The 15,898-nt window shown below is 43.6% G+C and overlaps 1 protein-coding gene across 8 annotated transcripts in view; it reads left to right on the top strand.

Annotated features, from left to right (window-relative positions):
• The window catches only part of LOC121330902 (microtubule-associated serine/threonine-protein kinase 2-like), a 114,167-nt gene that overhangs the window by 32,305 nt on the left and 65,964 nt on the right, over window positions 1-15,898 (top strand). Inside the window, exon 1 of one of the 8 annotated variants that reach the window (XM_041277850.1) lies at window positions 6,542-7,254. The exons of the other annotated variants lie outside the window; for them this stretch is intronic. Coding sequence (XP_041133784.1) covers window positions 7,216-7,254 — 39 coding nt within the window. The 5' untranslated portion in view covers window positions 6,542-7,215. Of the gene's footprint in view, window positions 1-6,541; window positions 7,255-15,898 lie in introns of those variants that run through there. 8 annotated transcript variants of the gene reach the window in all.

Raw genomic sequence — 15,898 nt, 5'->3', positions numbered from 1 at the left:
CACCTACAGGGCACACACACACACACACACACACACACACAACACACACACACACACACACACACACACACACAATAACAATAATACCAACAGGGCACACTCACACACACACACATTAACACAAACAGTAACAGGGTACACATGCACACACACTAACACCAACAGGGCACACGCACACGCACACACACACACACAATAACAATAATACCAACAGGGCACACTCACACACACACACATTAACACAAACAGTAACAGGGTACACATGCACACACACTAACACCTACAGGGCACACACGCACACACACACACACACAATAACAATAATACCAACAGGGCACACTCACACACACACACATTAACACAAACAGTAACAGGGTACACATGCACACACACTAACACCAACAGGGGTTTTGTAGATACACATTTTCTGAATCCAAACAGGGTCCTCTTGTGACCAGCTGCCTTTACGGAACTACCTATTATCCATTTAATTCATTGCAGGATCCTTCTATTAGGAGACTAAGGCTTCCATTACAAAATGACGGATGTAGCCCTTACACTATCAATGTGGTTAAGTGGTATTTTATCTTATCTTAATGAAAGAGCTTGCAGTGCAATTGGTAATGGAAGATGGGAATTTCTGTTTTTTTATTGATTTATTCTCCTGTGTCCACTATAAATCTGCACAGCATTACGATGATGCTATCCTAAAGCTGGTCCCCAATCCACACTCCCTGCAGTGGAATATACAAAGAACAGCTGTACTGTTTGCTCTGCTATGGCATGCACACATGTGACCTAGTTATTGCTGTGAGTATTTCAACACATTCTGAACTAGCCATGGCAAACAATCATTTGCTGGAAACTTTTGTACATGTTCTGAAGTAAGGTGCGGCGTCAGAAGTTTAGTTCTGCGTGGAGGCTTGGGCAGGTGCTCTAACCTTCCTCAGTACTTTTCTAGTCTGTAAAACTCTCACCTCATTCCAGCATCACACTGGGGCTGCAGACGCTTCCTTCTGCATTCTGGGGTCAAAAAGTGTTGTCACATTCTTGTTGTAATAATAATAAAAAAAAATTCTATGAATTCCAGTATTTGTTAATTTGCTATCCTGAAGTTTGATACCACAATATGGTTTGCGTTTTGCTCTGATTCGGTCGCTTCCTCCATCAAAGTTATTTGTAGAAACCATACGGGGCTCTGTAAAATGCTGATCGGCCAACACAGGACTTCTCCGAAGCACTTGCTAAGTAAGTGCAAGACTAGATCGTAAACTGTACTTGGATGTAAAACCAGTCTCATTGTAGGACAAAGCAAGCCAGAGCTGCTGTTCATGCCCACCCTATTAATTCAATGGCGTTATTCATTGTGGTGCTGATGGCAAAGTGGGAGTAACAGACCTTCACATAATGAATCACATTGATCTAATAGACACTCCCGGGGATTCAAGGCTAGTCGTTGGACGCAGTCTTGCATGGTGTTGTTTATCAGGTCCTTCCTGAGGCTGAAGACAAAACCAGTTCGTATGGGGCTGAGGAGTTTTGTATTTTCTGAGCATGCTGCCACTTTTATCACTAGCTTGTAGGGCTCCATGGGTAGCCAGGACCTTGCTGATTTTCAGTGCAAGTTGTTCTGGACTGAAATCTGCCAGGAAGGTTGTTTTTATGTGTATGAACTCACTAGTTTTAAATCCCAGCTCCAGAGCTACATACAACAGGGAAGGTCATCTTACCTCATCCATTATACCTTGGTGGGGTCGCTCCAGCTCAAGCGGACCCAGTTACAGGAAGGCATGTTCTCTGTTTCTGGATGATCCGTAAAGCACATGGGATGGATGGGAAGGTTCCAGGTAGGTGCTGTGTGCTACCTGTTCATGGTTCAACAGTTATTCTTTTGAGAACCCCAATGCCAGGGCTACCTGCTCATGGTTCAACAGTTATTCTTTTGAGAACCCCAATGCCAGGGCTACCTGTTCATGGTTCAACAGTTATTCTATTGAGAACCCCAATGCCAGGGCTACCTGTTCTTGGTTCAACAGTTATTCTATTGAGAACCCCAATGCCAGGGCTACCTGTTCATGGTTCAACAGTTATTCTATTGAGAACCCCAATGCCAGGGCTACCTGTTCTTGGTTCAACAGTTATTCTATTGAGAACCCCAATGCAAGGGCTACCTGTTTTTGGTTCAACAGTTATTCTATTGAGAACCCCAATGCCAGGGCTACCTGTTCATGGTTCAACAGTTATTCTATTGAGAACCCCAATGCCAGGGCTACCTGTTCATGGTTCAACAGTTATTCTATTGAGAACGCCAATGCCAGGGCTACCTGTTCATGGTTCAACAGTTATTCTATTGAGAACCCCAATGCCAGGGCTACCTGTTCATGGTTCAACAGTTATTCTATTGAGAACGCCAATGCCAGGGCTACCTGTTCATGGTTCAACAGTTATTCTATTGAGAACGCCAATGCCAGGGCTACCTGTTCTTGGTTCAACAGTTATTCTATTGAGAACCCCAATGCCAGGGCTACTTGTTCATGGTTCAGATGATCACAAATCTTTGTTCTCCAGAGTGTGGAGCACTTCATCATCATTAGGAAACTCCTGGACTGCCGAAGTGCCATTTAAAGTCAATTGCAGAGTTCCTAGTGGTGTTTGCTGGAGTCGGCTGTCAGTGATGAGCACAGTTAATACCTGTCAGTCAGTTATAATTACAGTACAGCGTTGGTTTTGTGTTGCTCTGCAGAAAGGATATTATCTCTCCTGCTCAAAGATTGCATTTGAGTGGGATAGCTTCCCTTAACGTTAGTTTTTTGCCTGTATTTTGTTTTTAGAAACTGTTAGCATTGCTCAAGCTGCAGCATACTGTGTAACATTCAAGGGGGTACAACTGACTATACCTAACTTGTGCATTCTTTTGGTACTGTAGTAATCCTCAATGAACCAATACTATTTCACTGCTTTCTATTCAATCTACCTTGAAAGTCAAATATCCCTTTGCCATGTTTTCATTGCTTATTAATAACCTGTCGATCATCCTGGATGTAGAACTCGTTTGATTGTTTGCAGAAAGCTAAGATGAGTTTTAGTGCCTTTGTTCTTTTTGAAGGTGGGTGATGCTCTTTGTTTTATTACCTCTCCCACACACACATGCATGCACGCACGCACACACACACATTAATTTCTCTTGCAGATGTACTGTCTTTTCACACTCGCTCCCTTCAGTGTAATAAGTACATTCATTTTGGGTTAATCTTGTCATCTGCCAGATGGTTTCTGTGTCATTTCATGCAATAATTAATTTTAAGCCCATCTGAAATATGGCGAAGAGTCTTTTTATTTATTTATTTAGGCAGGCTTTTATTTTACTAGTTAGACTGATTATTAAACAAAACTAAAACATTCTCCATAATTGTGGAAATACATGAAATGTAATAGTCTATGGCAATATACTACCCAAATGCCATACTGAAGAGCGTGCTTACAGAAATGCCTCACTGTCTTTCTTTCTTTTTTTTGTTTTTTAAAATAAAATCTGCAGTATATCAAGGGTTGATTCTTCACTAACTTGAATAATTCTTGATTTCTGCACACTTCTCATTTCCTTTTGGATGAGGCACTTTGAAGGTCAGTTGTGTCCCAAAGCGTCTGAAAGAGCAGATTGTGTGACGAGTGTCAGCAAACACACCCACTGACAAGATGTGATTCAGCTACAGAACAGCACACCACAGGGCAGTACATGGGTTCAGTCCTGAGTATTAAACATCAATGCATTTTTTTCCTCATCACAGTGACTTCTTGCTAAGAGGTAAAACTATGTGAAACTAAGCCAAGTAGTGGCCTGCATGGTGACGTTACACTGAGTTTACTTCAGTCATCTCAGGGTAATAAACTGCACCGTAATTACAAGGGCTCTCGCCACTTGGGAAGTATTTGAATTGGATATTTACATTGCAGTTCTTGGAGTGTAAGGACCTGTGATGAGTCCAGCAAGTACAGTAATCTGACGTGTGTGTATTATTTAAGTAATGCACACTGCAGTAGGTTGTCAAGCAGCGCAGTCCCTTCCCTGCGTGCGCGTGCGTGTGTGTTTCCCAGGGAGAATGGATTATCCTCCCTTGCACGTCTGTTAAGCACATTCAGTTTTAAGTGACTGTGACACATTGCTTGTTTCTGTTGTTTTGAGAAAATAATAGTTGCCTTTGGCTAAGCAATGGAGCAAACAAATACAGTTCCGCTGCCAGTATATCTCGTCGTGACGGTCTGGTATTCATTTCAGGCAGTAATTTGAAACAGTTTTTGCTAAAAGGCTGCAGTGTTAGTGTACCTTATACATAGTGCAGCATAAACCATTTGATGCTGTTTGATGAACTGATTGCTGTACAGAAGGGTTGTTTTATTTACATCTCCTCGTCCCTCGATAGTCCTGCAGTATTGTCTCTGGTGTATTAGGAGGCTGTTAATCTTGTGCTAAAGTGAAGTGCTCTGGCTGAGGGGAGCCATCAGCTGTTTACAGTATTGTACTGTGTACTGCAGCGGACGCAGCATTAATCAGTAACTGGTGCATGCATGAAAGTCAATATGCAAAAATAAGGATATGCATGTTGGTATGGATATGCATGTTGATATGGATATGCATATGGATATGCATGTTGGTATGGATATGCATGTTGATATGGATATGCATGTTGATATGGATATGCATGTTGATATGGATATGCATGTCACTAAGCAAACAGCTTTCTTTTGCATAACCCCCCCCCCCCAGCCAGCCAGGCCTGAACTCGCTAAACTCACTGACCCCTCTTAGAACTTATGACTTCAGAGCATGCATTGTTGTCCATTAATCACAGTTAAAGAGTGATTGTGTTTAGCAGGGTCTGGAAATTCTGTCCCTCTGAAGTATAGACACAGAAATCATGTTTAAAACAGGACACACATCTCTTAAAGTGTTCTGCAATGTTAGACATGGAATTTCCTCCTAAAGTAATAAAATTGCTGTTAATTTCACGACTGGAGTAAACGCTCTGAAAGTGTGTCTCTGTAGGTCACATTACTGTTGGTGTTAACAAGATTTACACTCACTAGAAATAACCACTTTCTATACAGTGTTCAGTACAGTGTATCTTAAAAACAAACCCAGTTACTACACTGCCTCGGGGCATACCATGCTCTACAGGGAGCTGAAACAGGAAGAGCAGCGCGAGAGGCTTCTTAACAGGGTTTTTTTAAATGTTTGTTTTAGTACAGTAACATCCATCCTGCCTACTGTTGTGCTCAGCCTTCAGGTGCTGTCACTGTTCACAAGGCAAGAGACAAGGCTGGGTGAGTAAACCTCTCCTGCTGCTGGTTGGAGCTTGCTGTCTGCCTGTGTTTCCATTCACTCTATGCAAATCCACTGTCCGCTCTGCTCGTATGTGGTTGGCTGCCTGGCTGATGTTCCAGCTCCCAAAAGACACAGCCAACTGACTGGATTCGATGCTCAGCTTAGTGTTTTAAAGGCAGGAGAGGAGGGGAGGTAGTGTGTATGTGTGTGAGAGTGACTAGAGTTCTCAAGTGTCGAGGCGCTTAGAAACATGAAACCATCGGAAAACAAGCAGCTCTCAACAGGAGCCACAGCACCTTGAAGGAAGAATAGCAGCTGGAGGAGTCTGGGCTGTCTTTGTCTGGACACAGGCTAGCGTGACACTTCTCAGGATTCAAGCTTCCTGATACTTACACTCTTCCTTCATCCTCGTCCTCCCCTCAAACACTGAAAGTTTCCACGAAGCTCCGGCAGACAGGCAGGCAGGCAGGCAGGCAGGCAGGCAGGCGACAGCTGCACATCTTGGCACCTTTGGAACGTGGTTCCGGAAGGCTGAAGGGTCAGAGCCGAATTTATTTGTAACCGTCTGGCTTTGCTCTTTGTGGCAGCTTGAAAATTTGAAAATTAATTTCATCCAGACTTTGTTTTTCTGGATTTGCTTTGTTTCCACTAATGCAGCTGCTGCCTTTCTCATTAGACGACGAAGTCACTGAAGGACAGAGAGCGTTGCAGCTAGTCTGTGTTTTGTAAAGCAGATAGTCAACACTAGAAAAGAAAGCTACTACTACCTACGGCTTTCGTTGTGCTTAGCCCTTCATTGTCATTTTGCCAGTTCAGTATAAGCTTTGGATTCTGAACCTGGATAGCTGAATATTCTTAAATAAATATCTAAAATTGGGGCTTTAATAATATGTATACACTCTGACTTGGATGAAATGGTAGAACAAGGGGTTATGAATTATGCAATGTCTGGATTATCCTGGAACATAAAGGGAACAAATGTATAGCCTGTGACCCCCTCATGACTGTCGACGCATAAAAAGATCCTGTACTCTCTCCCTCCCTCCTCCACCGCCCCTTAAGCACTACCCTGGCAATGCAGCCCTCTCCACCAGCCTTAGAGGAAATCTGCCTTTAGACTGACTAACTCTGGCTGTCGACGGGAGCTTGTTATGATGAATACATGAGTGGAAGAAATCCGGTGTGGGCTGAGCTCACGCTGCACATGTGTATCTGCTGCTGCTGAAACTGGAGACCTGTGGGGGAGAGCCTCTTTTGGCACAGAAGGGCAATCGGCAAGAGGAGCTACAGAGTGGAAAAGCTCCTGCACCGAATGTACAGGACAGTATAGAGCTCTGTACCTCTCTCTGCATCTCTCAGCCTTGGAGAGACTGCCACACCGCAGAAACAGAAGGGACTAGGAGGCAGACGAAAGGAAATGATCCGATGGAGGGATTTCAGACAATGACATGCCGTAATGCAGAGCAAAACAAAAGACAAAACAGCCCCCTAACGTTACCCTGCAGTGATAACCGTCTGTATTGAAATCTGAGAAGTTGTTTTATTTGGGAGAGACCTGTCTGGACTACCTCCTCCTGTTATAAGTGTTTACAGTTTGAATAGGCAGACCTGTGGATAGAGCTGTGTTTTATTCTCACATAGTGGCTGATGCCTCCCTTCCTTCCCTCCTGAGTGATACTCTGCCCCGGCAGCCCCTGGCACGCTGTTGCAAAACCGCTGTCTTCAGGCTCCTCGGAAGTTGACTGATGTCAGCTTGGCGCATGCCTGTGTTTGTGTCTGCCCCCTCTGTGGTAGCAGGATAAGTTCCCAGGGACTTCCCGAGCAGGAGGGACCCAGATTTGTTTTGCGAGAGAGTGTGCTTTCTGTGCACGCTGCTGCTCTGACCGGTGAACATGGACGACTCGAGTATACTGCGAAGGAGAGGGCTTCAGGTAAGAAGAAACTCAAGCTGGGATATTGGTGCTTGTTTGAACTTGCTTTTAGTGTTTGCAGTAGCTGAATGGGAGGCTCATCTGTGTGCTAAAGGGCTGACAAATCCCAGCTCCGACCCTTCATTACAGCGAGACTCTGGGGAGGGGATGGAGGGCAGGGCAGGGCATCGGGTCAGTTCTACTCCCTTTGCCTTTTTGTTTTAATAACTTTAGAGGGTCTGAAGGTTTCAGTATAGTAAGTGCTAGTAACAAAAGTGTGCTTCCACAGTGCCTGGTATAGCTTTCCCATGTAGACCTCTTTTGAGAGTCTTGGGTGTATCGGCATTGTGTGGGAGATCACTTCTATCCAGATACAGCGTGGCTGATTGGCTCAGATCATTTGTTTGGTGTATGAAACCCAACATGTAAATGTTAACAGGGAGCACACAGGGTCCATTTACTCCAAATTGTCTTTTAGTATGTTTTTTTTTTTTTTTTTTTTTTTTTTTTTTCAGATAATAGAAACGCAATAACAGTACCAAGCCAGAAATAAACAACTCAGACATTGAATTTAGGTTCTTGTAGTGATTTAATCTAAGATTGTTTATTATTGGTTTTAGAAATGTTTTTTTTTTTTTTTTCTACTAGACAAGAATGTGTTAATGACGTTTTGGAGTAAATAACTTTAACTGTTTAGCTGCATTTAAAAGCGAGTGCGCCAGACAGCATGCAGACCCTGCTTAATTACTAACTGAAACAGGATGAGAACAGCCTCTTTTCTTGTTTGTTTTCACTTTCAGAAGTATATTTGTGAAAACAGAATGTGAATTAGAATTTGCATTTGTAGGACGAGGTGGAAAAGCTAAAACATATTTAACAAAAACAGTATGATGAATAAGTGCCTTTTGTTAGGCTGTTGCATTTACATTTTTTTTAATGGGGAAGAATACAGTACAAGGAGACTCTTCAATCTGCTGCCGCACTAAGCAGATGTCCTGTGATGATGGCACTGAAACGGGCTGATGGAATCGGAGCAGGAAGGGTTAAGGGCAGCCCTGCAGCCCTGTCCAGCCTGTGTGCTGTGTGCAGTATGGGTGGGGGGTATACTGTAGGGGAGGGAGGGCACATTTCTGATTGAGAGCAGCAGGGAATCCTGCCTTTTAAAAGGCTGTGGTTTCCAGGATATTTGGGGCTCAGCTGCTGGCAATACTGTCTCGTCATTAAGTGTTATTTAGGACAGTTGGTATTGAGACTGCATTTACAGGCAACAAAAAAAAATGCTACTGCATCCAGATGTCATGCCCAAGGGGGTTTGACTTGCTCTGCAGGGATATGCACCCCTCCTCAATGATGCACTGCCTACAGTTGGGGTTGGAAGTCAGCAGCTCAGCTGTCTGTCTCTACTGTATACTAACCCCTGGGGCCATCCCATTGGAGGCTGTTCCTAGTTAAGCATCTGCTATGTGTCTGGAATACAGAAGCATTCGCCAACCCAGCTTCTACCAACCAGCAGAATGCATGTCCGAGATTCTGTTAGAAGGACATCCCATTTGCATTTGCGGCATTTATTTATTTTTTGTTCAGCCCTTATTGTTTTTTTTCCCACTTCAGGACATTTACAAAAACCTGATGCTATCATCACGCAAGAGCGCTGTGTAACTAGAGAGACAGTGCAGTGATGGAACAGGAGGGTGCTGGCAGTCAGTCCCTGATGTTGTTTCATTTATTCCTCTTCATATACGCTGCACCAATGTGTTGCCTAAGGCTCTGCTTTGAAGTGGCTCTCCCATGCTCTCCCATGCAGCAGTGGTCTGTAATACAAGATGCTTCTGCTCCAGCCACCTGCACTGGTGCTACTGCAGAGTACAGGTTTCACTAAGGAGCAGTTCTACAGTCAAGGCTTTTGAATAGAGTTGCCATTGATACACAACCTCATTCAAGCTGGTAATTATTCAAACTGCTCACGTTGGAGTTCTCTTAATTAGATCAGCTAGTCTGTCAATGAAGAAAAGCTAACAAGATGGCTTGTTATAAAAGCTACATTCTAACTAAAATGACTCTCGTCTGGCAGGCATAGTTGAAAAGACTCGGTGATCAGTAAAAAATAAAATGAAAAAGATGTTCTGTACTTGTTCAGACTGGGAGAGCGCACAACAGAGCAAGGCTTCGAACATTCAGAGGGTCGGACACTCATTCTGCAGCGTTTTTGATGAAGAGAATCATCCTACAAAATCACTTTTGAACATATTTGTTTAACATCTGCTTCATTCCCTTGCAAAGTTGCATTAATTTAATCTAACCGTGTGTACTGTACAGATCCGCAGTACACCAGAGAGTTCAAGTGTTTCTGTGTTGTGATGATGCATGTGTTTGATGGGCCCTGTCCCCACCAGGCTTTCTTATTTACTGAAGTTATTAAAATGACATTATTTGCTGCTTTGCGACATTGTAAAACACAGCGATCAGCCTTCCAGTATTGGAGTGTTTACTCCATGGCTTCTAAGGTGTGATGATAACTCAGTATCTCATTATTGGACAGGCTAAAAAAGCCCTGATTTATTTGGGAAAGGTGCTCTAGTTTCCAGACCCCTAATTGGACAGTGAGTATTGTTTGTTCTCACAGTCTTTCATTTGGTATTGCAAATTCCTGTGCGATTTTAGATAAACTAATGTCACCAAGGCTGTCATTCACTGAGCGGCACACAGTGGCTCTGAATGAGTGGCTGATTGGTAATCGAGTTGACTCTAATGTAACTAAGCACTTGTCACATAGCTACTGTATAACTCGCCACTACAAACTTCAAGGTTATTGCAGAGTGAAAAAGTAGAATTTGTGGAATTCTTTTCCTGGAAGCCTTTCACTTTTTTTACCATCTGTTGGTTTGACGCTGTGTTGCTACCTGAAAGGGGGGGGGGGGGACGGGTGTGTGAAATTACTTTTCCTTTCCAATTAATCAAGTTCATGCTTTACAGGATAAAGGATTCATCGAGAAATTAATTTCCAGGCACAGGGATTGGTTCCCCACATTAGCAGATCTATCTCTGTCGGCATCTGGACACGCTTGGATAAGCAAAGTATTCGTTGACGCATGGCAGGGAGCTTGTGTGATAATATTAGGCCTATGGAAAAACCACAGCAGCATTATTACCAACTTATCGCAGTAACGTTTCGCAAAGTAAATTGTGCAGGTCGCAGCTGAAATGATTCATTCACGGCAAATTATCTTTGTTAAAAACCTGTAATGTTGTAGGGTATTAAATGGCTATGTGTAGCAATCAGTAAATATCTTTTAAAATATCCACTGGCTACTGCAAAAAATAAATGAACTGGTCACAAACAGTGCACTGGCTTTGTTTTTAAGCTTGACCATACAACCAGTACATTTGTTTCAAACAGCGTTGCGGTGCCAAATCTTTTGATAACTGTTGTGAGAGAATGAAGATGTCCATGCTTTTAGCCAGGTCAGTTGAAATGCACAAGGCAGCTGATTAACTCTGTAGTCTGAGACCAGCCAGGGTTTTAAACACGCAATCCAAAAGCCTTTCCAAGCTGTTGCCGGCTTATTCTCACCTCAGGGCAGAGAGTTTGGATCCAAACCTGACAGATGGACAGATGAGTCCCGTCTTTACAGTCACCGCTTCCAGAGTCTCTGAAGGAATGCTGCTTGTGCTCAATCTCAGGTGATTAGGTCAGGTTGATTAGAATAGTGTTTACAGCAGCAGAGAGGCCAGCAAGGAGCAGCTTTGCAGAGTTAAAGCTGCACTCATGAGTCTCAAAGGGACCCACTGCAAACCGCACCTGCGACATGGTGACATCTCTGCTCTGGGGATTGTAAGTGCATCGGATTCACTTGCAATAACTGGAATGGGTCTGCTTGTGACTGGCAGCTTTTAATATTTACTATGAACAACAGACACTCACACAAGAGCTGTTTTGAAAATACATAGTGAACCCCTTAGGGGATGAGAATCTTAATGGGTTCCCTCCTGGGGAGATATTACACTGAAAGGTAAAAAATCCATCTTGTACAAAACAAAGGAAAACATGCAACTTTTTTACGGTTTACTTCTGCTTTCAACATTGAGTAATAAGCGGTGTGTGAACGCCGTGTTGCAGTGAGTGAAGCAGAGCCCCTGACATTATGAACACTGAATACTTGTGAGGGTGTCCATTCAATCCCTCACCTTGGGGGAAAAAAAGACAATCCTTCAAGCAGTTAAGCATAATTTACAGCCTACAGTCCTTTGTGTTCTCCCCCTGCTGTGTAAAACCTTGAGCATTTGTTAAACTGTAATTGACTGCTGAACGCGGTCCCCAGCTCATCCTTGAGTTGTGCTCCATTGTCTGTCTAACTAACCAGTGCAAAGCTGGCTAATAAGCCAAGTGAGGCAAGCTGCGTGTTTCGGAGATGATGACTGTTGCACTGGGCACATTAAGTCTTTTGAGCTGAAGATCAGAGCCCACGAATTAGTGCTGCTGCAGAGGCATTAATAGTTCAAATGTTAAAACGTTATCCAAGGTCTTGTCTTGTGTCCTGTTTTTTAAAATGTGGGTAGAATTGTGAATGTAACTGGAGAAGCATCATCCAGGAAAATTGTGTAGCAACAAATAGGCACTATTTTGGTTTTCAAACAGTGTACCCAAAAGCAAAATAATGACTGGTTTTAGTGTTCCCAGTGTTCTGGCCATGTATGTGCATGTATGTAGGTTAGTATTTTAGGCCATTAAAAGGCATGCGTGTGACTATGGAAATCTGGTAGTAACTAGACTCGCTGCAGCAGCATAGAGGAGGGCATTTCTAAAGCTGGGATGTTAAGGGATTTGTTGCATTCGTTTTCCCATCACATGAGAGAGAGAAAACCCATTAACACAATAATGGGAACTGTTCTGTCTGTGTGGAGTTTGATTCAATTTAAATCCGGGATGCAAATCCCAGTAAGTCTTGGCATTCAAACATTTGGCAGCTAAACGCATGCTGCTGTGAATGCTGTGCTGTAACCACCAGGCAGGGTTCTCTACACTAAAGTGTGGCTTTCCTATGATTTCCTATGGGTGCAGTTTGTTGTTGTTGCAGTGTACTGCAAGCACTAATGGTGTTTCATGGCTAACTATACAGTAGCTGCCAACCAATGGCCAACTTACATTCCACCCATAACTATAAAACATTCAATAGGGCTACATTTAGAAATAGTTGGATCGAAATAAGACTCCTAAGATGTAGCAGTTTGACCTATTCCAGGTTTTACTATGAGCTTGATTAGCCACAGTGTATAGGTAACAAGTTCAGGTGTGTCTCATTGATATCATAGTAAACCAGCCATGGATCAAACTGCTAGGCAGCAAGAGTCTTATTTCCATCTCTGAATAATGAAATAATATTTATATACTAATTTGAATCAGTTTTCATTGAATTCAATAAGTTCTGTTTCAGTATTTTTTAACTTACATTCCAGTATGCTTTCTGTTATCAAATAATATGAGAGATCAGAAGTCCCTATATTAGGACATTATCAGACCCTTCTCTGGTCTTCCATTGTGTGCAATTAATTCATTTTGACTTTATCAGGTGCCTGCTGATAGCCAGGGTGTTGGGACTGTAGCTGTGGCAGATGAGTGTGTCATTCCTATACTGTCTAATTCCAGGGGGTTTAAATACAAACCCTGCAGCCTGCCCAGGAGATTGTCTTAATGCACAATAATGAAAACCATTGGAGTAGGTCAGCAAGCAAGCAAGCAAGCAAGCAAGCAAGCAAGCCCTTGTTCTAGTTTGTTACAGAGCACATTCCCAATCGTCTTGCTATTTATAATGAATGAAACCATTTTTTGTGTGTTAATCCCTCAAAGGCTGTGTGTGTGTGTGTGTGTGTGTGTATAAAATGTGGAGCAGTTACCTAACTTGATGGCAGCGGCCTCTAATTAAATCACTGAGCGCACTTACTTGTTCAGAAGTGCAGAGAAAGACTGATTCAGGGCAGCCAGCGGATTCAGTTCAGCTGGCAGAACACCTGGGCAGTGCATTCCGATGAACAGCATTCTGCAGTCTTCAATGTATCTGTTCTACCCAATTATGTATGCATAACTGTCTAAAAAAAGAACTGAAAGCATAGCAACCTACATTATCAGTGTTTTTTAAATGAAGTGGACTATAAATCCTTGTGATGATTTATTTGGTGAAGTGGGGCATGAGGGTGGGCACACGTTTTACATCTTTGTTTTTGTCCTGGTGTGGGGTTGTTACTATTCACATACCTACAGTAGATGTGCCCTTTGTTTTCTCATCTCCTGCTGTGATTGGTGGCAGATATGGGCCCTATGAGAGCCATGCTGTGATGTGCATTGCAGGCACAGCAGGAGGGACTCTGCATTATTTGTCCTAGTTAGTTCTGCTCAGCATCAGGCAGGATATGAAGCTAAGGAGCAGGCCTGGTCTTTGGTTCAGCTCCTCTTTTCACTGCATGCATATCCATCCAGAATCACCAACCTTAATGTAGCCCCAATTCCCATATACTGCAGAGTTGCCTGTAAACCTGCATTGTCTGGCCACTTTATTAGGACCTGTCTACTTTAGAGGAATTGGCATTGCTCTGAACCAGTTAGCGATGGACAGAGGGGGAAGAGATGGTACACAGGCTTGTCAAGTCAGAAATATTAATGACTCAGTGGATTGTCGTCCCTTGAGACACCTTGTGGAGTCTATGCCACGTGAATTCAGGGCAGCCTAATCGTTGGGCTCTGAGCTCTTGAGATGCTGGAGCTTTGCAGATGTGCTCAAAATCTGCTCTGCTGGAGCGCACTGTGTCTTCCAGTGACTCATGCAGCCAACTACACCTTCAATGATTACTGGAAAAAGAGGTGTCATTCTCAGTTTAGTAGTTGCCTGGTGCAAAATGATAGTCTCGCATCACCTACATACTGTACAGAGACACTAGAACAGATCAGGGTGGTATCTGATGCATCCCCCAAGCACTGGATACAAGCAGCCGTACAGTGAATTCTTGGTTGGTTGGTTGGTTGGTTTATTAACCTTAGCCCCAGCCTCCAACCACTCTGCTTTACTTCCCACACTGACTCTGGGCCTGCTCGTGTCGGTGAATTAGCTGTGGGAGATGACATCAGCTGGTATCCTTAGAAGAGCAGATGGAGAAACACATGAATATGAAGTCATCCTGGAACTGACAGACAGCGGAACGTGGGAGAGATTGAACAGCAGTGTTGATTCTGTTAGGTTAAGTAAGGACTTCAGCGCAGTAGCTGGGACTGCATGAATGATCAGTGTCTGAGGCCATGTGAATTACAATGTACAGTGTCTGAGACGGTGTGAATTACAATGTACAGTGTCTGAGACGGTGTGAATTACAATGTACAGTGTCTGAGACGGTGTGAATTACAATGTACAGTGTCTGAGACGGTGTGAATTACAATGTACAGTGTCTGAGGCGGTGTGAATTACAATGTACAGTGTCTGAGGCAGAGTGAATTACAATGTACAGTGTCTGAGACGGTGTGAATTACAATGTACAGTGTCTGAGACGGTGTGAATTACAATGTACAGTGTCTGAGGCGGTGTGAATTACAATGTACAGTGTCTGAGGCGGTGTGAATTACAATGTACAGTGTCTGAGGCAGAGTGAATTACAATGTACAGTGTCTGAGGCGGTGTGAATTACAATGTACAGTGTCTGAGGCAGTGTGAATTACAATGTACAGTGTCTGAGGCAGAGTGAATTACAATGTACAGTGTCTGAGGCAGAGTGAATTACAATGTACAGTGTCTGAGACGGTGTGAATTACAATGTACAGTGTCTGAGGCCGTGTGAATTACAATGTATTCGTTAAGAAGCTGAAAGACAACTGCTTCAATAGAACTCGTCCAAGGCTGCATTGGAAGTGAGAAGTGGGTCTTTGTTGTGTTAGTGTGAGTCTGAGACTGGAGTGGCTGTCCTAGACATTGTGTGTCAGTGAGTCTGAGATTGGAGTGACTGTCCTAGACATTGTGTGTCAGTGAGTCTGAGACTGGAGTGACTGTCCTAGACATTGTGTGTCAGTGAGTCTGAGACTGGAGTGACTGCCTACTGTCCTAGACATTGTGTGTCAGTGAGTCTGAGACTGGAGTGACTGTCCTAGACATTGTGTGTCAGTGAGTCTGAGACTGGAGTGACTGTCCTAGACATTGTGTGTCAGTGAGTCTGAGACTGGAGTGACTGTCCTAGACATTGTGTGTCAGTGAGTCTGAGACTGGAGTGACTGTCCTAGACATTGTGTGTCAGTGAGTCTGAGACTGGAGTGACTGTCCTAGACATTGTGTGTCAGTGAGTCTGAGACTGGAGTGACTGTCCTAGACATTGTGTGTCAGTGAGTCTGAGACTGGAGTGACTGTCCTAGACATTGTGTGTCAGTGAGTCTGAGACTGGAGTGACTGTCCTAGACATTGTGTGTCAGTGAGTCTGAGACTGGAGTGACTGTCCTAGACATTGTGTGTCAGTGAGTCTGAGACTGGAGTGACTGTCCTAGACATTGTGTGTCAGTGAGTCTGAGACTGGAGTGACTAGCCTACTCATTGTGTGTCAGTGAGTCTGAGACTGGAGTGACTAGCCTACTCATTGTGTGTGGTGATCTTTGCTTTCTCTGGGCTGTGGAGGAGGAGGGGTGTCGATATGGTGAAAA

This window comes from Polyodon spathula, chromosome 18, assembly GCF_017654505.1.
Source record: "Polyodon spathula isolate WHYD16114869_AA chromosome 18, ASM1765450v1, whole genome shotgun sequence".
In the NCBI taxonomy this organism is placed as follows: Eukaryota; Metazoa; Chordata; class Actinopteri; order Acipenseriformes; family Polyodontidae; genus Polyodon; species Polyodon spathula.
The sequence above is the reverse complement of the archived record's forward strand: the minus strand, read 5'-3'. Positions and strand labels throughout refer to the sequence as shown.